This window comes from Crocuta crocuta, unplaced genomic scaffold, assembly GCF_008692635.1.
Source record: "Crocuta crocuta isolate KB4526 unplaced genomic scaffold, BGI_CrCroc_1.0 scaffold209, whole genome shotgun sequence".
Classification (NCBI taxonomy): domain Eukaryota; kingdom Metazoa; phylum Chordata; class Mammalia; order Carnivora; family Hyaenidae; genus Crocuta; species Crocuta crocuta.
In genome coordinates this window covers 5,368,417-5,391,700 of record NW_027551566.1, presented here as the reverse complement: position 1 = coordinate 5,391,700, position 23,284 = coordinate 5,368,417, and the positions used below count along the sequence as shown (strand labels likewise).

At 41.0% G+C, this 23,284-nt stretch overlaps 2 protein-coding genes across 3 annotated transcripts; both read left to right on the top strand.

Moving 5' to 3' along the window:
• Window positions 1-301: 301 nt before the first annotated feature.
• Window positions 302-11,811, top strand: SNRPB2 (small nuclear ribonucleoprotein polypeptide B2). Of its 2 annotated transcripts, none has more exons than XM_077750175.1 (7): window positions 302-374; window positions 1,933-2,022; window positions 2,411-2,583; window positions 7,035-7,175; window positions 9,429-9,479; window positions 10,896-10,984; window positions 11,438-11,811. In XM_077750175.1, the coding sequence occupies exons 2-7, from the start codon at window positions 1,959-1,961 to the stop codon at window positions 11,595-11,597; spliced, it is 678 nt and encodes a 225-aa protein (XP_077606301.1). In that variant the 5' UTR covers window positions 302-374; window positions 1,933-1,958; the 3' UTR covers window positions 11,598-11,811. The 2 variants fall into 2 exon arrangements, with proteins under 2 accessions (XP_077606301.1, XP_077606302.1); XM_077750176.1 differs by lacking the exon at window positions 302-374 and adding an exon at window positions 947-1,036.
• Window positions 11,812-18,754: 6,943 nt separating this feature from the next.
• OTOR (otoraplin) lies at window positions 18,755-21,243 on the top strand. The gene is made up of 4 exons (XM_077750137.1): window positions 18,755-18,869; window positions 19,227-19,366; window positions 20,216-20,326; window positions 21,220-21,243. Exons 1-4 carry the CDS (start codon window positions 18,755-18,757, stop codon window positions 21,241-21,243), a joined length of 390 nt encoding a protein of 129 aa, XP_077606263.1.
• The last annotated feature ends 2,041 nt before the right edge of the window (window positions 21,244-23,284 follow it).

The window sequence follows — 23,284 nt, the reverse complement described above, 5'->3', positions numbered from 1 at the left end:
GTATGAGGGGCTGCCTGTAAAACCATATAGGATATTAAAAGATGAAAGCACCGTTGTGTGGGGTAAAACCGCACAAAGCAGTAGCTAGGTAAGGAATCACCGCCGTTCCTTCATTGCATTACCCCAATATTAGAGTTTAATCCATGGGGATTCTACAAATTTCTCCCCCTTCCCTAGCCGTCCTTCCGACTCCTAGGTTTGCGCATGCGCAAAGAGATTCCCAGCGGTCGCCCCAAGTGCCGGCGGGGCATCGATCGACTCCGTGCTCGACTGTTCGAGTTTGTCGGCACTTGATTGAGACGCGTGGTAGCGTAACTTCCGGTGGCGGCTCGCTTTCCGGCTTTCGGATTTTGAGGGAGCAAAGCAGGCCTCAGGTTAGTTGGAACGTATTTTCATAGCTTGTTTCCTTTCTTCTCGCTACCGGCCGCCGCTGGTACCTACGCAGGCTTGTGGGAACCTGGAGGGGAAGCGGCGCAGTCGGGGGGACGGCACGCGTTCGCTTCGGGGTTCGCACAGGAGGCGGGTAGAGTTTGAAACTGACGCGCTGGCCCCGCTAGGACCCCTAATTTAGGAGCGTTGTCTCAGGTGGTAAGGGTTGGGATCGGGGATCGCGTGGACGCTTCCTGGGGTTTGGGTCGAACGTGCCTGTGGCCGAAGAGGTGGCGAGCTCCTTTTGGACTTCCGGTACCCTTGCTCTAATCCAGAGCACCATCAAACCCCGTATGAAATGTTGCCAGAGTCTTCCCTCTAAGGGTTCTGCTTTAAGTTTGACCGATCACTTCCTTCTCGTCGTTTTCGCGACCCCAGCTCTTTTTCAGGTAAAGGGTCGGGGTTGGGGGTCGCACGCCTGACAAGCATTACCTTCACCTGTTAAGTGCGGTCCCCATCTGTAGGCTCTTCCTTTGTCAGTGGTCCTATACTGTTCACAAACAGTGGACCTGAAGTTTGTGAAATGAAGGAAAACATGGGGCACCCAAGGAAATAAAGCAAAGTCACACCCTGCAACTGAAATCAATGTAAAAAGTAAAGTAGCGAGGTGAGTGTGAAAGAGAAGTGCGAAGAGACCCGCGGAATTGCCCGGCCGGCTGTTCATTAGCTATCTGACCTTAGGCAAGTCCTTTAATCTGTAATCGCCGTTAGTAACAGCTACTTGAAGTGCTTCCTGCCCGTGCAAGAACTGTGCTTGAACTTTATATCTCATTCAGTCTTTTGAGTTCTACTCGGTAAATGCTGTTACACCAGCCCCATTTTACCGCTATGGACCCAGAGATTAAGGAACTTGGTCTCTGTGGAGTAGCTAATGCTAACCACAGATAGGATTTGAATTCAGATGTGGTCTTTGCTAGAATCTGAACTCTTAACCATCGCCCAGCACTACGTTGAGCTCCCTAACTTCAATTCTGGTAGAGTCAGGACAGCTGGTGATGGTGTATATAAATTAAGTAATAGGAAGTGCTTTGAAGTGTACCCATGAAGTATTGCGGGGTAAGCTTTGTTAATGTTGTGTCTTAATAATTTTTACTGGGCATACATTTGTTAGTTTCTTCTTCATTTTTCTTGAAATCTCAATTTTAAAATAATTTCATTAAAAATTAAAATTATTTTATGAGGCAGATGAAAAAAGTATTGCTTGTCACAAATGAAATTGAATTATAAAAATAAATGTATTGGATGAAATAATCTTATTAAAATCTGCCTGGGTCCTGGTGCTCCACCAAGTTTTGAGCCTGAGAACTGTGTGTGTTTGTTTGTTTGTTTGTTTGTTTAAAAAGTAGGGCTAGCAAGTGTTGGAGAGGTTTTAAAAACTGCTAACAAACTAGTATTTTCTGACACTTGGGATTGAAAAAAAATTAAGATGTTAATAATCCTTATGCCATACAGCAGTGTGAGTTAACGCTCTCCATTTATAACCGAATATTTACTGTCTCCTAGGCTATTTGAACAGTTTAACGCCAAACATGGATATAAGACCAAATCATACAATTTATATCAACAATATGAATGACAAAATTAAAAAAGAAGGTGAGTACTTTTAGAAAACATTTATTCACAACCAAAGCATGTTTAATTACCAACATGTTCAAAATTGTTCTGCTTCAGAACTTCTCATGCAATCCTTTTTGTCAGTGCCTAAAACCGTGTCTTGTTTCTTTTCGTGTGAGGATTTTAAGGCTTTTTAAAACAAAAATAGGGGCTGAAAATAAGTGGAATGTGTTTTTACTCATAGCTAAAATGGTGTGAAACAACTTTTAAAATTAGATAGCCAATAGAATACCGTGATTTTATTAAAAATATGTAACTTTGTATAAATAAGTGTATGATGGGGGGTACTCAGTGCAGTGTCATTTAATGAGGAATTTTGTCATTGTTCCTTTCACAAGTAACTTGTTTCCCCTCTAATTTTGCTCAGAATTGAAGAGATCCCTGTATGCCCTGTTTTCTCAGTTTGGCCACGTGGCAGATATTGTAGCTTTAAAGACCATGAAGATGAGGGGTCAAGCCTTTGTTATATTTAAGGAATTGGGCTCGTCCACAAATGCCTTGAGACAGTTACAAGGATTTCCATTTTATGGTAAACCAATGGTAAGGCAAGACGATTCTTTTGGGTATAATCCCTACTGGTGATATGTTAAGTTTGTACACATACGCATGAAACTATGGGTATTTCTTTCTGCCTTAATTTTATGTTAGAGCAAGTTTGGTTTATTTACACGTTTATGTTTATAGAAACACAGTAGTAGTAGAGTTTATAATTCACTTAGTTTATGATAGTTCAGATAGGCAATAACAAAATACATTGAGATGTAGAGGGTTAATTTTTTTTTTTTAAGTTTACTTTTATTTATTTGTGGGGAAGGGGCAGAGAGAAAGGGAGGCGAATCCTAAGCAGATGTCACATTGTCAGCACAGTGCCAATGTGGGGCTAAAACTCAGGAACCCATGAACCTGAGAGAATGACCTGAGCTGAAATCTAGAGTCAGAGCCACTCAGGTGCCCCAAGATATAGAGTGCTTAGAAAAAACTGTAGTAGCATTGGCAATATTCTTATCTTGAAAGAACTAGAAGTTAATAACTCAGAAGATTAAAAAGAAATCTTTGTAAACTTGTAAAATAATATAAAATAAAATCATGGGTCAAAGGAAATACACTTTGACATTTCAGAAAATAGTATAGTGAAATAGCCCATATCAGAAGGTATACAGTCTAGGAAAAGAAGGGACCTAAGAAAAATTCATCAGTTTAAATTGTTAGGTTTTGTTGGTGAATAACAATGACCAGAAGTGAAATAGTTATGCATAGAAAGTTTTAAACTCAGGAATGACCTGGTGAGATTCACCTTTAGCTGTTGGAAGAAGATTGGATTGTGGGAGGACCAGGAGAGATGTAGGGAACTCAATAAGGCGGCCAGTGGTGTAAGGCAGAGATGGTGGAGGATTGGATTAGAACACGGACAGGGTGTAAAGCGGGGATTTCCAAATGTGTGAATGAATACAGGGTACCTTGGGTGTGGATTTCTGAGTGCTTTTCTCTGGGACTGGAGGCCCTGGGTCCTCATTCTGCCATTAAGTGTCTCTGTGCCCGGTGTGTTCATTTTCAGTACCTGTGGAATGGCTGTCCTTTGGGCCAATTCAGAGATTAGCAAACACCTCATCAAGGAGTGAATAATATTTGAGGCTTTGTGGACCACATACAGTTTCTGTTGCATATTCTTGTGTATGTGTGTGAGTGTTTTTAACAACCCTTTAAAACTGGTTAAAAAGAAAAGAAAAAAAAGGCTTCATAGGCCCCTACAAAAATAGGCCATGGGCTAGATTTGGCTCATAGTTTGTAGTGCAGATACTGGCCTAATCCCTTTATTTTAGAAATGGAGAATGAGGCACAGAAGTTGCCTATCTAGGTTACATTAATATAACCAGTGGCAGTGAGGTGACTTGAAAGCTAATCTAACACCCACTATTGTGATTTTGTTTTTCTTTAAACTAGGGATCCGCACACTGTCCTGAAGGGCCAGGTAGTAAATATTTTAGGCCTTGTGGGCCAGATGATCTCTCCAGCTTTAAAAAAAAAATATTTTTTTTTTAATGTTTATTTTTGAGAAAGAGCACAAGCATGAGTAGAGGAGGAGGAGAAAGAGAGGGAGACACAGAGTCTGAAGCAGGCTCCAGGCTGTCAGCACAGAGCCCGATTCAGAGCTCGAACTCCCAAACTGCGAGATCATGACCTGAGCCAAAGTCAGACCCTTAACCAGCTGAGACACCGGCCTCCGCAGCATTTAACTCTGCATTTATAGCAGGAAAAGCAGCCATAGATGGTGTGCTAATGAATGAAGGTGGCTCTGTTCCAAAAGACTTAATTTACAAAAATGGGCAGGGTTGGCTGTGGTCGGTCGTTCGAGGGCCTTTTATGTAGCACGCTGTTTAATTCAGGAGTGGGCACTTTTTGTCTATCACTGGAGCCAGTTTTCCTTTTCTATCAAGTTCCCCTTCTCCCATCACTTCCCATCTGATGGGCACCATCTGTGTAGCCAAGCCCACCTCAGAAAACTGGGATTGTGCCTGCATTCCTGCTTTTTGATAAATTGGTATTTCCTGAAACCAGGTTGTTTTTCTTAGTACCTATGAAGAAATAGCCTAATGGAGATCTCACTTGGCAGAAGCTTAAGACTGGGTTTTAGTTTAAATCTAAAATCACATTAATGTGGAGGAACAATTTCTTCCTGTAGAGGATTTTAAGGCTGTTCTGTTGAGATGGCAAGTTTGCCAGTGCCTATTACTCAGTTACAGAAGAGCTAGAAATGGCTGTTTGGCACTGGCTTCACTTTGCCAACTAATTACTTTAAATCCGTGGAAAAAGTCCAGTAGACTGATACTGCATTGAAAGTATTTTATGAGTTCCATTCTCTGCCTTCAAGAAGGCAGCAGATACTGCCAAATCTCCAGCATCCTGGAAGAAGGAGAAGAACATTCTTTGAGCTGTCTTGTCTTGTCTTATTTAGGTGGTTTTGGTGGCTCTTCTGTTTTAACTCCCAACAGACCAGATCAGAAATGAACAAAATTCGCTATAACATGGAACTGATACCAAAATTACCCGAATTCAAGGATATTTGATTATTTAATGCCAAAAATAGAACCATCTTCCTGAATGGCTTCTGTTGTGAAACCTTTAGCATAAATGTAAACCTTGCCCCTGCTCTAAGCTGTGGGTGTACTACTTCTGTCGGTAATGGGTACTTAGTCTAGACCAGAGGTTGATGTTCTGAACTGAATAATTCTTGTCGTGGTGAGCTGTCCTGTTCGTTGCAGAGTGTTTAACAGCATCCCTGGTCCTATCTACTACACGCCAGTAGCATGACAGCACCAGCTTTCCCCTGTGGGCAAAATTACCTTGGAATGAGAATCAGTAGTGTACACCAGCCAGCTAAGAATGATGACTTAAGGTCAGCTGTTTTCTTCACAGGTGACTGTGTCATGAGAACAGACACAAGGTCACCCGAGATCTGTTCAGGTCAGGGAGAAGGTGAGAACTGGGTAGATGAGAGGGAATCCTTAGGACCAAGTCTGTTCCTTCCGGTTAGATGATGCTGTGCAAAACCACAGTTGTTTGTAGGGATAAGACCACTTGGAGACCTTCTGCTGCAACAACCGGGAGCAGCCAGAGAAGGTGCTAGGTACTAAGGTGAGGGTAGGCATGCACTCCTTGTTGCCCCCGTGCGTTCATCTCTAGCTGAGGTAAAGAAAAGACAGACTTCCTTTTGATTTTGATCAATTTCCTGCTTTAGACCCATGATACTTTGGAAGTTCTCTGGTTTCCCTGCTGACTGAGATGAAATTCTTGCTCTATAAGGCAAGTTTAGATAGTAATTTGTACGACTCTTGTGTTTTGATACGGTCCGAGAACTTGTTTCATCTCATTCACCTCCAGAAATGAAATGTTTCCTTGAAATGGGAAGTTGTACTTTGCAAATAGATGCACCCTAGAAATAGTTGTAACTCCTAGCAAAAATTTTGGGATGGGTGATCAAATCTAGCAGTGGGGTAATGCTCTAGGCCGGGGCCATGCCCACCATCCACCCTGTGCTTCGTACAAGTACAGAATCTCAGGCTTCTCTCAGACCTACTGCATCAGAATCTGCAGACTTCACAAGCTCTCCAGGTAGTTGGAAAGCACATTAAAGTTGACAAAATGCTCTCCTAGACCAGTGTTTTTAAATGCCCACCTGCTGCCTCGCTAGCATGCTGTCCCTGCTGGCTTGGGCATAGGAAGAAGCAACAGGTGACCTGGGTGCACTCGTGCGATGCCGTCCTTTTTTTTTTTTTTTTTTCCAAAGCATTTTAAATTTGAAGTTGATGCCACTGTTGGTCATTTCGTTTAAAAATAATAGAGCAGAGCACCTGGGTGGCTCAGTAGGTTAAGCATCCAACTCTTAATTTTAGCTCAGGTCATGATCTCATGGTTTCCTGGGTTCGAGCCCTACGTCGGGCTCTGCTGACCGTGTGCAGCCTGCTTGGGATTCTCTCTCCCTCTCTCTGCCTGACCTGTGCTTGCACTCTTCCTGTCTTTCTCAAAATAATTAAATAAACTTAAAAAAATAATAATAGATGGGATTCAAAGGGAAATTCTTCACAGTCTTTAGTACTTAACTTTGGAAATCACAAATCCTGTATGACACAATCCACATCTCAACCCTTTCATTGCGACTCCCTGCTAAGCAGCAGACAACTTTCCAATGTACTTCTCTCTGTTTTATGAAATGTAGAGAAGCAGTGGTGCAGATACTGCAAAGTTCTATTTTTCCGAAATGAAAATCTGTGGTTTTTCTTCTGGTAAACATAGTTGAGTCTGACTTTGTCTAAAAGTTGTGAATCATAGACCACAATTTATCTTCATCGGGTGTGTGTTTGACATATTTCCTTAGGGATGTGTTTCAAACTAGCATGTAGTGTATTTGTGTAATGAAATTTGAAATATTAATGAGTAGCATAAACAGCCTTCAGCATAATGAATAGTAACCTGTTTCCGCATAATTAAAACAGCGAATCCAGTATGCAAAAACAGATTCTGATATAATATCTAAAATGCGTGGCACTTTTGCCGACAAAGAAAAGAAGAAGGAAAAGAAAAAAGCAAAAACGGTGGAACAGACTGCAACAACTGCCAACAAAAAGCCTGGCCAGGTAAGCAGCGCCAAAGCCCTGGCTCTGGTGGTGGTGCAGACTTGACCGGGGCATCCGTTTTTCACTTCCAGGAGGATCTCTGAGGCATGTGTGCGTGTTTGTGCCTGTGTGTGTTTCAGGGGGGACTTTTAAGAAGCTGGAGTGGTTGAATCTTACAAGATTCCAAGATTTGTGTTTAAGCACCAGATTAAAACATAAACCTTTGCATTTGCAGATTTGTATCATTTTGTTTGAATTTGCCATTCAGTTACATTGTTCTTCAAAATATGTTCATATCTGTTGGGTTATTTCTCAACCTCTGCATCCAGATCATCCAAATAATAATTTGGATAGTATCCAAATGATGCTGTGGATACTGTCTTTAACTTGAGTGTGCCACACAAAACTGCTTTCTTTAAACAATTTGGAAATTCAAAATCTAATTTAAAATACCAGATAAAAGTAGTTCTTCTTGGATTGAAAGTGATTAGAAATCAGTTTCACGAAGTATAATGCTTGACTTTTGTGTAATTGTTAAAAAAAAAAATTTAAGAGGGGTAGTTGGCTGGCTCAGTCAGTTCAAAATCAGTTGATTTTGACGCAATTTATGATGTCAGTGTGTGGAATGGAGCCCCACATCAGGCTCTGCACTGACTGCGTGGAGCCTTCTTGGGATTCTCTCTTCATCTTTCTGCCCCTACCCCACTTGCACTTTCTTTCTCAAAGTTAAAAAAAAAAATTGAGACGGTTTCTTGATTTTTCCATATATATTTCTACGTAATTTTATATCTACATATCATAAATAATGTAATTTTAATGTATTTCTTCATAATCTTAAAGGTTAGAGGTTACGTTTAATGATATAGTCCTTAAAATTTAGGACTAGATCTTTGAAAATTAACTGACGAATTTAAGTTTGAGTCATTTGAAATGTAAATTCTTAAAATGGGGTAAGAAATCTTTTTAAATTAATGGGTCTTTTTTTTAATTTTTCAAAATTTTAATTCCAGTATAGTTAACACAAGTGTTTTTAGTTTTAGGTGTACAGCATAGTGATCTAACAATTCCATACGTTACTCCGTGCTCATCACGAGAAGTAGAAGAGTACTCTTAATCCCCTTCCCCTATTTCACCACCCTCCCCACCTCCCCTCTGGCAACCACCAGTTTGTTGTTTGTAATTAAGGATCTGTTTCTTGGCTGGTTTCTTTGTGTTGTTTTTCTTTTTTCTTTGTTCATTTTGTTTATGAAATTTCACATGAGTGAAATTATATGGTATTTGTCTTTCTCTGAATTACTTCACTTAGCATTAGACACTCCATCCCTGTTGTTGCAAGTGGCAAGATTTCATTCTTTTTATAGCTGAATAATGTTCCATTGTGTGTATATATGTATACATATACATACATATATACACATATATATGTACACACACCACATCTTCTCTATTCATTCATCTATCAGTGGACACTTGGGCTGCTTCCATAATTCGGCTTTTGTAAATAATGCTGCTATAAACATCGGGGTGCACATATCCTTTGGAATTAGTGTTTTTGTATTCTTTGGATAAATATCCCGTCGTGCAATTACTGGATTTAATTTTTTGAGGAACCTCCATAGTTTGGATTCCCACCAACAGTGCACGAGGGTTCCTTTTTCTCCGCTCACCAACACTTGTAGTTTCTTGTGTTTCTCATTTTAGCCATTCTGACAGGTGTGAAGTGTGTTAGTTCATCACAGTTTTGATTTGCATTTCCTTGGACATGAGTGATGTTGAGCATCTTTTCATTTATCTGTTGGCCTTCTGTATGTCTTTCAAGAAATGTCTGTTCATGTCTTCTGCTCATTTTTTGGTTGGATGGTTTTTTATGGGTGTTGAGTTTTATCAGTTCTTAATATATTTTGAATACTTAACCTGTTATTGGATATGTCCCTTGCAAATGTCCCCATTTAGTAGGTGGTCTTTTAAAAATTAATGTTAATTTTATGCAGTAATTAAAATTATAAACTTTTGCCTTTTTAGAGCGATTAGAAATTTTTTTAAGTTTATTTTGAGACAGCATATGCGAGTGGGGAAGGGGCAGAGAGAAAGGGGGAGAGAAGGAGAATCCCAAGCAGGCTCTGCACTGTCCACATGGAACCGGACACTGGGCTCAATCCCATGACCATGAGATCCTGACCTGAGCCAAAATAAAGTGTCAGGACTCTTAACCGACTGAGCCACCCAGGCATCTGTGATTGGAAGTTTTAACTGTTTTCTCTTCCTTTTGTTTAGGGAACCCCAAATGCAGCAAATACCCAAGGAAATTCAACACCAAATCCTCAGGTAATATTTTTTTCCATGTGGTGCTTGCTCTTTAAAATAAAATTATAAACCAATAACAATACTATACAACTTGCATGTCTCCAAAAACTGAAAATAATTCCTCTACAAGACATTGAATTATATAGCACTTTAATATAGAAACTCATTCTTCGAAACATTTTTTTTTAAAGGGGAGAACATGAAACCTGACTTTATTTTTTGCTTTCTGTAATGTTTGAGTGATGGAATCACAATGACAAATGTTAAACTCTGCGAAGGCTGGAAACAAACACTTTTGTTTTCCCTGCAGTATGTCTGAAGCCCATAGGGCTTTACAAACACACGGCTTGGGGAAATTGGCCAGGTGATGGGCTCTCTTTCCAGACCAGTTGCTTGAAGCGCTAAACCGTCTTTTCTAATAGAGCAAAGTTGTTTATGGTCACCTTTGCTCTTTCTTCTGAGAACAAATCTAGGTCTCCTTGTGTAGATGTTTTAGAAACCTTTTAGCAAATCTCCCTGCTGGAGACCTCGAGGAGCAAGCCTCAATCATGTCCTAACGGTCTCCTCTTTGGTTCCTTGGATGCTCAAGTCTGACAAGATCCTTAAATCCAGAGAAATCCTTGCACTTCTGAGCTTTCCTTCTCTGATTATAAGTTGTGTACATCTTTATATATTATCTATTCCCCTTCTTTGAAGTCTTTTGCCAATTACAGTACAGTTTACAAATGCCAGTACTTCATTCTCTAAGCCTTAAGTTCTATACTCATCATCTTTTCTCCTCATGAAAGTAGCCTGAAGACAGAGAGGCTCTCATGTACAAGGTGACCCTGTCTCTATCAGTTCTTATAATCCCAGGTCGAGTTGTCAAAAGACTGGTTTAATATCTAACAACTGTGTTTTTACTTACTTGGATGTAAGTAGGTGTTCTGTATATCTCATTTACTTGCAAAAACACATGAGTCACCCAGTAGTGGCTTTAAGTGGTAGTTCCAAATTTTCTTAAGTGCTGGGAGGTTGTAAACAAAATGCAGAGGGTTGAGTATCTGAGTGTTGTTGCATGGGTCACTAGCTGAGGATGGGCGACACTGCTGCCTTCTCTAGTTAGGGTCTTTCAGCTGTGTAATCCAGCTGACAGAGCCATCCCATTACAACTTAAACATTGTTTTAAACACTATTAAGTTCTTAAAACTTCCTGAGATTCGTAATCATCCAAATTTTTTAATAAAGTGGCTTGAATGTCTCTTTAGTTGCTGTCAGGTTTATGTCTATGTATGGTGTCTTTGTTTTTCAGCTTTAGTGTTTGATGTAGCGCTACCATTTCATAATCCTTAATAAACTGGAATGTAGCTCTCTGCAGTTTAGATTTTAATGTAAGAGCTAAATGGTTTACTATACTTTTCATATTAAGAACTAATTTTGCTTTTTTCTTTGTAATAGGTCCCTGATTACCCTCCAAATTATATTTTATTCCTTAATAATTTACCAGAAGAAACGAATGAGATGATGTTATCCATGCTGTTTAATCAGTAAGTCTTTTCATAAACCAGTGTGTGTTCTGAAATCCTCCCACCAGGACGTGGAGCGCTTGCTTGGCTGAATCCATTTGTGTATCACACAGCAGTACTTCCTTCCAGGGTCATGGATTTGGTCTGGGATTAATCCTGCATTGAAGCCAGTCTGCAGCTTTAGCAAATGAAAAGCTGAAGTACTTCTGATGTTTGAATTATTAATTCTAATTGATGAGTAAAACAGGAACCCAAGCCTTGATAGAATGGCAAAAGTAGAAGTAGCTTACATTATACTGACACTTCTTTCACGGTGTTACTAATTACATCTTAGACTCTCCGCCTACTCGGGATTTTTGGTAGATTGTGATACTTTTCCTCAGCCAATATCAGGAAGTTGCTTAGCAAATTTAAACACAGACTAGACATCTATGTATTTGATAGCATTTATATAAATTGTTTCTCCTTTTACAGGTTTCCTGGTTTCAAGGAAGTACGATTGGTGCCTGGGAGGCATGACATTGCTTTTGTTGAATTTGAGAATGACGGACAGGCTGGAGCCGCCAGGGATGCTTTACAGGGATTTAAGATCACACCTTCCCATGCCATGAAGATCACCTATGCCAAGAAATAACATACGGGATAGTGGTCTTTCAAGGACTTGGTGTTATTTATAGTGTTTGTTTTGATACCATTTGGTCAGCCCATTTTAATAGTTGGGAGTGAGAGGGGGTGAAAGTGAAATTTTCGTGAACAATTTAAAAAAATAGCTGGTCTTTGTTTAGCCTTAGTGAACTATGAAATATGAAGGCCTTAATTTTGTACAATAAACTATGATTTGTACTCAACTACCTAATGCTTCATTCATTTCACTGTCCCTATCAGCAAATGCTTACCCTAGTTTAGAACACATCTTAAAGTGTATAAACCTGTCAGAGGATGCTTTCCTACTAGTATTTTGGAGCAGCTAATGGCAGAGAAACATTGAATCATTTTAATAAAAGTAAAGGAGAATTAGGTCAAGCCCTTGAATTGGGTTTTTTAGAGTTGCCATCCTGTTGGAGGCTATGTTGGTTGGTTGGTTGGTTGGTTGGTTTTTTGAGTTGCATTAATGGTAAAAATAGGAGCACCTGGGTGTCTTGGTCAGCTGTCTGACTCGTGATCTCAGCTCAGGTCATGATCTCACGGTTCATGAGCTTGAACCTTGCATCAGGCTCTGCAGCTGAGAACAGAACCTGCTTGGGATTCTCTCTGTGTGTGTCTCTCTCTCTCTCTCTCTCTCTCTCACACACACACACAACTTAAAAAAGAAAATTGCCCTGGGTGTTAGAAGAAAATGAGACCCAGGCAGGATCTAAATTTGAGCTTAGTGCACCTTAAATAAATGAGCATTGTTTTTTTGCTGTGAGTAGGCATTCCACAAAGCTGCTCATTCAGCATTTAATTGAATAAAGGCCATTTCAGAGTAACTGTACTTAATGTTTTCCGGGAAAACAGAAGGAAGGGGAATGCCGTCTCCAAACTTTTCATGTTATGTTCTCATCGTCTTGATGTGGAATTGTTCTGAACAAATATCTGCTTGGCTAATAATCTAACGTCTTCATTCAAAGACTTCCAAGAGAAAGAATTTGCAGTCTGTAATATTTTTTTAAGACAAATGGGCTGACTTGTAAAGGGTTACCAATTCTAGTATTGATACCTCTTTTAATTCTCAAACACCAGTGTTTGATTCTTTAACATCAAAGCTCATTTTTCTTTAGCTTTTGATTCATACCTAGGGCTGGAGCCGCCAAGGATGCTTTAGCAGCAGGGATGATTCAGTCCCCTGCTACTAAAACCATGGACATCTTTAAAAATGAACAATTTTTTGCGCATATAGCACACTTTACAGTGACACTATTGACTTTTTTGTGTGTGTTCTCTTTCACTATTTCCTTGAACAAAAGTTAGAAATTGTCTACTTATGGGACTCCTGTAGATTTTTATCCCATCACTCTTATGCATACATAAGGAGGAAAAAAGGAAAATCGTTCTTATTCCTAAAGCTGCTACGTTTAGTCCGACTCTTATTTGAATAACTTTAACTTAGTTGTCAAGTTCATGTACTTTTACAGAATGTACGAACAATTACTAGGAAAGACCATGCTTCTGGATATTAGAACAATGCCAGTTGCTACCAAGTTCTAACTCTTAACTCCTTATCTTGTCTCAGAAAAGGTTTTACAGGTGGGCCCTGCTTTGAGTGTATGAGAGGAAGTAGGTCAGTGTGAAGAGTGAGGTGAGAGCAAGGGAAATATGTAGCACTTTTGAAGGACTTGCTTACACTGTGAAATGGGGAACTCCTAGAGATTTTAAAAAAAAAATTTTTTTAATGTTTTATTTCTGGGAGAGAGACAGCATGAGCAGGGGAGGTTCAAAGAGAGGAGATACAGAATCTGAAACAGGCTCTGGGCTCTGAGCTAGCTGTCAGCACAGAGCCCGACACGGGGCTCAAACCCAGAAACCGTGATATCATGACCTAAGCCAAAGTCGGACACTTAACCGACTGAGCCACCCAGGCACCCCAAGATTTTTTTAAATTAAGTTATTTACATACACTAAAGTTCACCCGTTTCTAGTGAGTTTCGGTGAGTGACCCAGTTTGATGAGTTTTGACAATTGTATACAGTTGTGTAATAATCCTAATCAAGATCTAGAACATTCTGTCATCCCTCCTAAACAAAGGCTCCCTTTACCCCTTGGCAGTCCACCTGTTCCCCAGCCCCCAACCCCATCCGTGACCCTAGGCAACTGATCTGCGCTGTATCACTGTAATTGTGCCCTGTCTCCAATGCTTTTGAAGTTCATCTGTATTGCATGCATCAGCGGTTATACCAGTGGATAGGCATTTGGGTTTGCTGTTAGAAATAAAGAGCTTAGAACATTCACATGGAAGTCTGTGTGGACATTTCTGTCAGGAGATTTAGAGTGCAGGAGTGAGCTCTGACTATTTTCAAAACCTTTTTATTTTGACCTAATTTCCAATTTATATAAAAATTGCAGAAATAGTACACAGCTCCCGTAAACATTAGGAGTGTGCTGCCTTGACTCCTTGTTGTCCCTTAACACGATGGTGTGTATTTCATAAGTACAAGACACTCTGCTACGTAACTACTGTATGACCAGCAAAATCAGGAAATCCCATTAATCCAGTATCCCATCTGATTCACATTTTGCTGATGTCCCCAAAATGACCCAACGTTCCGATCCAGGATCATGTGGTAGGTAGTTGTGTTTCTTCAGTCTCGTGTCCGTTCCTCAGCCTGTCGTTATCTTTTTATGATCTTAATTGTAGATAGAGATACCTATATGTCTGTGTCTGTGGCTAGATCTATACGATATTAAAAAGTGGATTTATGGGGGGCGCCTGAGAGGCTCAGTCAGTTAAGCATCCAACTTGGGCTCAGGTTATGATCTCGCAGTCTGTGAGTTCAAGCCCCACATCAAGTTCCGTGCTGACAGCTTGGAGACTGGAGCCTGCTTCGGATTCTGTGTCTCCCCCTCTCTCTGCCCCTCCCCCACTCATGCTCTGTCTCTCTCTGTCTCAATAACGAATAAACATTAAAAAAATAAAGTAAAAATAAATTTACAGTAGTACTTCTAATCGCAGTCCAGCAACTCCAAGTTTATTCTGGGCTTCCCCTTTTCCTTATTTGTACCTCTTTCTCTGCTCCAATTAACTTCAGTGCAGTTACTTATTTGCTTAAATCTCCCTGAATGTAGCCAAACTCTGGGAAGCAAGGCTTCAAGAAGAAAGAAGGGGGAGAAAAAAAGGGAGCCAACTATACTTTGAAGATGATTTGATCAAGCTGGGATCTTCTGACCCTCCTTCCCTTGCCATCTGTGAGAGTTGCCGGGAGCTTTGGAGGAAGTAGATGATGTGCCCAGCTAATGTGGTTTTTCTCAATTTCAATTTAACTTTCAACTTTGACTGCATATCCGAATCATCTGGGAAACATTTCCAAACACCAATGCCTAATCTACACCGCATATCAATTAAATCCCAATCTCTAGGCATGAAACCCAGTCATCAATATTTTGAAGCGCCCTGAGTGATTCCGTTGTGAGCTAAGAATGAACAAAGCAGATTTCTACCTTTATGAAGTAGGTTGTAATGAATAGATCATTAGTTCAAATTCTATTTTTCAAAGGCAGCCTATTGATAAGAGGAAGATAGGGTGAAAAATGCAAAGTGTTGTAAGATGCACACATCTCCATTCTGAACGTTAAGTCTTAAAGTAGTTTTTGGTTATCAAGCAAACATTTTATCCCTTGGAAATATTGTAGCCAGCAAAGAGCTAATGAGGAACGTAAAGCCCTAGCTTAAAATCTGTGCTGTAATTGATTTGCCCTTGAGCAGTACTTCTCAAACTTTCATGTTCTCCCAAATCACTCGTGAGGCTTGTTAAACTGTACATTGATCTGGCAGGACTGGGGTGAGGTCCGAGGGGCCTTATAACATGATGCCGATGGTGCCAGCCTGGGGACCATGCTTTGGTGGCAAAACCCTGGAGTTGTACTACTAATTTAGTCAGTGAGTCTTAATTTTGGGGTGTTAACCTCTTGGGTTTTTTCTTTCTTTATTTAGAGAGAGACAGAATGCGAGTGGGGGAGGGGCAGAGAGAGGGCCAGAGTGAGAATCCCAAGCAGGTTCCACACTGCCAGTGCAGAGCCCGACACGGGGCTCAAACCCACAAAACTGAGGTCATGACCTAGCAGAAACCAAGAGTCAGACGATTATCTGACTGAGACACCCAGGGGCCTCCTGAACCTCTTTTGAAATCTGATGAAACCTAAGGGCTTTCCCCAGAAAAAATGAAAATAAAAGCATACAGTTTCAGGGGGTCCATGCATTTATTCAATGAATACCTATTTTTGAGTACTAAGGATTTTTCTGGGTGCTAATGATAGAGCAATGGGCAAGAGAGACAAGGTCTCTACCTCCTGGAGCTTTCATTGCAGGGTCTGGGGACAAAGCACCATCACATAAATAGACAAGGCATGTCAGGTAGCCGTAAGTGATGAGGGTGTACCACGGTCACCTGATGGACTGACTGGGTTGGAGGAAGGCAAGAATGGCTTTGTGAAACGGGTCTGTCTGAGGACACATCCTGTCCAGAGACCTGCATGCCAGTATGTGGAGGAAACCCTCCGGCAATAAGCTCAGGAGAGCCTGAAGTAGAAACGAGCTCAGCACTTTCAAAAGACAGAGCAGCAGGTATGTCAGGAACAGAGCGAGCAAGGGAGAGAGTGACAGGAGGTGACTTCAGGGGAGCAGAGGGCCCAGATCCTCCAGGGCCTTGTAGGTCACAGCAAAGAGGCTGCCTCCACCCTCTCCTCTGTCCAAGCCTATTTTTGTAGACCTTAACGGAGCCAGCACCTCCATTTGAAGAACTCCAGATCGAGAACGAATTTAGGAACTAAATCAGAAGAATGTCATCTGGGAACGAAATGCTCAGAGAGTACATCTGAAAATCCAGAGGGGGAAGGTGAGCACGCTCAGGACAGAGCACGTCTCTGGACGCCAGTGTCCGCAGTGCTTGAGCATGCCTCCAGGTACAACTGATTGCTGAGTTACTGTAAGTTTAACTTCCGGTCTGCGGGCAAAACTTTAATTTCCATCCCATCTCCACCTGCTAACAGAATGCTGGGACATCTGAGGCACGCCCAGGATGCGCTCAGAAGGGTCTTTTCTTCACTTCTCTAACCTTCAAATAGCCAATACTGCTTTGTGTTAGCATCAGCCTTAGCTTGCTAAATTGTTGCGATGGCTTGGTTGTGGCTTTATTCGTTTCCCTCTGCTTTGGGGGTGGGGGGTGGGGTTTGTACACAGTGCTGCAATCTGAGTTTGCACAGTCCCCATTTCTGTTAAGTGCTTCTTAAATGGTAATTGTCTTTTAACTCTCCTGTTGAGGGCTGGCTTGAGACTGTAACAGTCTGGAAAACAGCTGCCCGATCAGGATTAGGAAGATTTAATCAAAGCTTTCGTTTTCCCAGAGCCCCGCTTAGGCCCCCAGATTATAGGAAGGAAAAGTGCCCAGGCAGTCTGCTTTCGGAAATGATTTCTAATTCATTCTGTCCTTGAAGCGAAACAGGAAATGAAGACCGTAAAAATCTCAATTCTGATTTGACCATGGACGAATGGAGACAGCTCTGGACACAGTCCTGCTGGGAAAGCATTAGAGTGGGTGGTGAAGACAGGGGGCTCCGGACTTCACTGGGCCATGGTTGCTTCACCCACAATGAAGATACTGAATTAAACGAGCTTCCAAATCTGGGCCAGCTGGAGAAAAGAGTGCCCCCTGAAAATAACACACACACACTCACACCCACCCCTGAATAAAACTCTTATTATACGATGAGTATTTTTGCTTTCCCGGTTTATTCCCCGATTTGTACAAAATTATTTTGCAAGTTGAATGCTTGTCCCTCATCTTTGGGGGAGGGAGGAGGATGTTCTGCTCTGAGATCTCATCATCAGCCAATTGGACAGGGCATCCTGATGGGGACCTCTATTCTAGAAACGATGGGGGGGTGCACCTTATGAAAGAGATACCAGCCCCAAACACTATAAAAAGCAGCTACCTAAAGTCTGTCTCTCCTAATAGACAGTAAATCCTTGGGCCCAGTGCCTTTTTTATTCGCTGCTATGTCTCTAGTGCCTAGAACAGTGCCTGGCACACAGTAGGTGCTCAGGAAATAGTTGAGTAGATGGAGCTGTGTACTGGCACTTCAGCTCTGTAGCGCCCCTCTTTCTGTGGGAAAGATTCCCGGAAGCAGGGAGAAGGACCCTAAGGGAAACCTCTTGCTCTCTCCTTTCTCTATCCAGGAGCATTTTGAGACCGAATTTCAGAGACCTCAGAGAAGAAAAAAAAGACTGTTTCTTTCATTCCATCCTGCCTATCCCTTCCTTTCCCCTATCATAGGGCCTAGATGTGATAACAGCTCATGTGTTACAAACCATGTCTGCCCCAGGACTGACGAGACTACCAAGAATCCTATCATGAATGATTTATAAACTCAAGCATCCTCAATTTATCTATTATATGATGCCAGGTGTTTGCCTTATTTTTATTTTTTTAATTTTTATTTATTTTTGAGAAAGAGAGAGAGTAAGCAAGGGAAGGACAGAGAGACACACACACACAGAATCCAAAAGCAGTCTCCAGACTCTGAGCTGTCAGAGCCCGACAAGGGGCTCAAACCCACAAAAATGCAAGATCATAACCTGAGCCAAAGGCAGATGCTTAACCAACTGAGCCACCCAGGTGCCCCATAAAGGTATTTATTAATTGGATTTGTTTCAATGAAAATTATGTGTACTAAGGATACAGATCTCACACTTTTGGCAGATTTCCTAGAGTCAATCCATCTTTGCTTGTAAGTTGAGAGAATAGGATACTTGAGCTAAAAAATTGTTTTGAATGATTTAAAATTCTCATAGTTCTTTCCACAATGCCCTGCTGGTGGGATATGCCACAGCTAAAGTGGCTTTACCAATGGTGGACCAGTTTTGGATATCATTTGTGTGTTAAAAAGGACACAGCTTTTGAGTCTCTTTGGAAAACCAGATGTGAAATGGCCCCTGGAGACCGGGAGATGTTATGAAAGCAGAGGAAGAACAGTGGACACCTTCCCATTGGCCAGGGAGACTTACCCAGATGTCTGGCTTCCACATAAAAGACAGGAACCACCGCAGTCAGTTTCCATGTCCAGTTAAAGAACAGATAGGAAAAACAGCAGAAAGAGAAGATGGCAAGACTATTATTACTTTCTCTCCCAGGTCTTGTGGCCATATGTGCTGTGGACGGAATATTTATGGACAGACTTGCTTCCAAGAAGCTCTGTGCAGATGACGAGTGTGTGTGTAAGGACTTTTCTTATGCCTTTCATTATCTTTCCATTATATAATTGGAAAAAAAATCCACTAACAGCATAAAAATATAATAGGGCTGTAAATGAATCTTCTCGGACGTGTATGTTGTTAGCGTTGTTTCTCCTGATCTGTACCTTTGGTGAATTTACTTGGTTAAGATTCTGTTGGCTGTGGCTTTAATACCTTGAATAGATCACTCTTCTTAAACTAAACAGGAGCTGTGAGCTGGGAGTTATTAGTCACTCTGATTTCCAAGTTTTCTGATAAGCTTGGCCTTTTTACTGTTATAAAACCCAGGAGACTGAAACCTAGTCATTGCAATGTTTTGTTTTGTTTTGTTTCTTCCAGATACTATTTCTCTGGCTAGAGCTCAAGAAGATTTCAATGCCCCGGACTGCAGGTTCATTAATGTTAAAGAAGGGCAGCAGATTTACATTTACTCAAAGCTGGTGAAAGAAAGTGGAGCTGGAGAATTTTGGGCTGGCAGTGTAAGATGAAACTCTTATAAATACACATACATCCTGACATACGTGGCTCTTAATTTTTTGTCTAGGACTTACCTTCAATGCACTGTAACTAGCTCTTCAGAACAATGGAGAGGTGGCAAAGGCAAGTGCAAAAATTCACCGATATTTGCTTTTATTGCATTTCAAAGAAACAAAGACAATTTTGTAACAAAACCAAGTGTAGGTTTATGTGATGTTTTGGCAAGAAGGTCTAGCTAACCACACAGGGCCTTGAACGTCTCAAAGAGTTTGAAACTTACTCAAAATGTTTGAGCGTATTTGCTAAGTAAAATGCATGCGTGTTGGCAGTCAGTCTATGCTTCAGTATTTTAAAGGAAACCTTAACACCCGCTTCCATTCCAGAGAATCAGCTTTCTTCAGTGAAAATATGCAGGGGTGAGCCCCAGGGAGAGACGAGGCAGGGCTGACTTCCTGTTCCTCGTCTGCAGCCTCACAGATAGATTCTCAAGTCGTGAACGATTACATCTTCAACTCACTCAAGTATCTGTACATTTGAATCTTTAACAACCGAGCAATGGTAGTCCTTTAAAATAAAAATGTCTATTTATTTTTTGCAAAATTTACTGACTTTGTTTATGGGCAGCTCACAAGATTGCATAAAATAAAAGTGGTAAGACCAGGCCACAGAAAAACAGGTAAACGCTTTCTGGGGGTTGACTTAGTTGTTGTGAGTGAACTTCAAATTTGGGTCTGAGGCCCCACAGGACCCGAGAGTGAGAAGTGAGGCATTTATGTAACAAATGTGATGCCAGCGGGTTTCTAGAAGGACACTCACATTAGCTCTGCACTGTTACTTTTCTGGGCACTCAGGTGTATGGAGGTGACCAGGATGATGAGATGGGAACTGTGGGGTATTTCCCCAGCAGCTTGGTGGAGGAGGAACATGTTTACCAAGAAGCCACCAAGGAAGTACCCACCACGGTAAGTGTCTTAGGGCTCAGGGCGGGCCAGAGAAGGACTCAGATCTTGGGGTCATGCAGCCAGGTGGTAAACACATCATGTCCCTTACTAGATGTGTGGAACGATGCCCCTCCTTTCAACGAGGGCTTCCTTGAAATAGGGAGGTTTGGGAGAGCCTTTCCCCCATTCTCAGTGGTGAAAGAATAGTGAACTTTCTCCACCCACCCACCCCCTTTTGTTTTTAGATACAAATGGTCCTAGAAAGGAGTCCCTGTCACAAAGAAAGAAAATAAAATAGTATTAATGCGCTCTTAACTGATGGTTACATTTCTTTGCTAAAACACTTGGGCTAGGAAAAAATGAGCACCTGTATTTACTTGAATCAAAACATTCTGGGAAAAAAAAATCTTTGGATGGCTTATTTCTGTGGTAAATAGATTCTACTTCGACTTGAAAAAGAAATTATACTCTTTCCCATGCCTTGGGGTCTTGCAAACCCCAGAACAGAAATAAAAGATCCCTTTTGAGCTACTTTGCAGGATGGTTGTTGTGAAGAGATTCTCCTGGAGCTAATTGCTATGTGAAATAACTTCAAAACATTGCTAAACCCACACACCCGGCAAGGCTGGCCTGTCATCCCTTCTAACGTTGAGCTTGAAAGTGTCAACTAACCACAAATTTAAAGTGTATTTAAGAACCTTCATTTTAAGTAGTTTTTGACTTAAAGTAATAATTATGTTACACTCTTTGGGGCTCAACCTTATTCTAAATCTAAATTTTCCTTTGATAACCTATGATTTTAAAATAAACTACATCTGTTTTTTGGTCCTGTCTGCTCAGTTCAATCTTTGTTTGTTTTTTGTTTGTTTTTGTTTTTTGTGTGTTTTGTTTGTTTGTTTTTGCTTTTTTTTCAGGATATTGACTTCTTCTGTGAGTGAGAAAGTAGACAACCTGCAAATAGAAAGAAAACACCAAAATAAGGACAGAAAAGCAAAATAACTTTTGTTTCAAGGCTTTGTTACCTTACAGGAGGACTGGGCCTTCGGGGCCAGTGGTCGGAGATGAAGGAAGGGGTTACAGTTTTCTGCGGGCCTGGTCTTCTCACCACCTGGGCCAGGGCGATGTTTGACTCAAGTGGGAGAACTGAAAGCAGAACTTATTTTGCGGCCTAGAGAATCTTTTCATATCCAGGGATGTGTATAGAAGACGGTTCATTTGTATTATTTCTAACTAGTAATTCTTGTCAGCTCTTTGGCCCCTTATATAAACGTGATAGGTCATAAATCTTCCTTTGGACATCCTGTTTTCTAATTATTTGTCTCACTGGCCATTTGGAGTGTTATAATATACCCAAAGGGGCTCTATCATCAAGGAGTATTCTTGCTGATTGTCATCTAGGATTGTTGTCACTTTTAATATTCAGTGTGTTTTGGATATAAAGCTGGTAGGAGAGAAGGGAGCTCTTTGGACTCATAGATGTTTGGACTATGCCTCTTTCTCTTAAAAAAAAAAAAAAAGTCCATGGGGAATCTGGCTGGCTCAGTTGGAAGAGCATGTGACTCTTGATCCCAGGGTCGTGAGCTCAAGCACCACTTAGGTATAGAGATTACTTAAATAAATAAACTTGAAAAAATTTCATGAATTATTTCCACTGAATAATTTTAATTTTATCTTCTGAATGATTGATTTACCTCTCCCCAAATTCCAAATAAGTATGTGTGTATATAATAAGGGTGGGACAGCTTATGAAATATTTGTGGTAGAATAGTTTTCCCTTCATATGTGCTGTCAAGTCAAAAGACAGAGGGAAAGAAAAGCCTGTGGGATGTTTCTCTACTTCTATTTCAACTTTGAATTTCCTCTTTCTGTGTAAATTCCCCCAGTCAAGAGTGATGGGTGAAGAAATCTGGTGAGGGATTGGTGATGCCAATGGACCCCCAAGTTTTTCTACATTTAATTGGAAATTTGCTTTAATTGTATATTCCTGGTATGATTCTTTTTATGTAGTCATGAGTCTTTGTTTACATGTAATTAAAATGCCTGTGCTCAAAAAAATTCAGTTTCTGGCTTCAACATTCTTTGAAGACATTGTTCACCTTGGGGTATCAAAAGTCTGGGAGGGGCCTGGAAATGGGGTTAGTTCTTCAGTTTTCTATGGTCTGTTCATCCCACAAGCATGAGGAGGAGGGTATTAATGACAAGCTGGAGACTGGGACCCCCGGGTCGTTTTTCCACTGTGCATCCACTGTGACTCGGGGTGAATATGTTTTTGCCAAATTCCTATGGGGTTCCATCAAGCAAAATGGTACCTTCCAAAACCTCCCAAACTCAAACCCACCAGTCTATGTGTTTGTCTTACTGATGTGGTTTTGGAATGGTGGTGGGGGTCCGGAGCTGACAGCCAAGAAAGAATTCTTGAGATGTCTTTGGTGCACAAAGGTGATATTATTCAATAAAGCACAGAAAAAGATGCCTTGGGGGTTGTGAGGAGTGGCTGATTATATATTATTCAATTGGGGGAAGTAAAGACAAAAGGGTTTCCAGAAGGATTTTCATATGCTCAAGGGACTACTAAGATACTGGAGGCCTAGCTTGGCAATAGTCAAGCTAAGGTTCTTTTTTCCTCTAGCAAAGCATTAAGGTTAACACAGTAGGGAATCTTCTCATTCCTTAAGGAATGTTATACTCTACCTGTCTCAAGTATTTGTCAATGAGCTGCAGCTTATAAGGAAATTTAATTTTACTTACCATTTCCTTCCTTCCTTTGTTACCCGCATCACTATGGAGGGGAGGGTGATGGTAGGGGGAGTCTATGGGTGTCTGGAGGCTAGGTTATTGATACTATTGATAAGATTAAGCTTAATTAAATTTTTTCCTATTTCTTTGTTCTTGGGCAGCCAGGAGTGCCTGAGGAATGTTACACATATCCCATGGGTGGTGGGGGAGGGGTGGGGGAAAGGGCTTACTGGGTATCAGCTT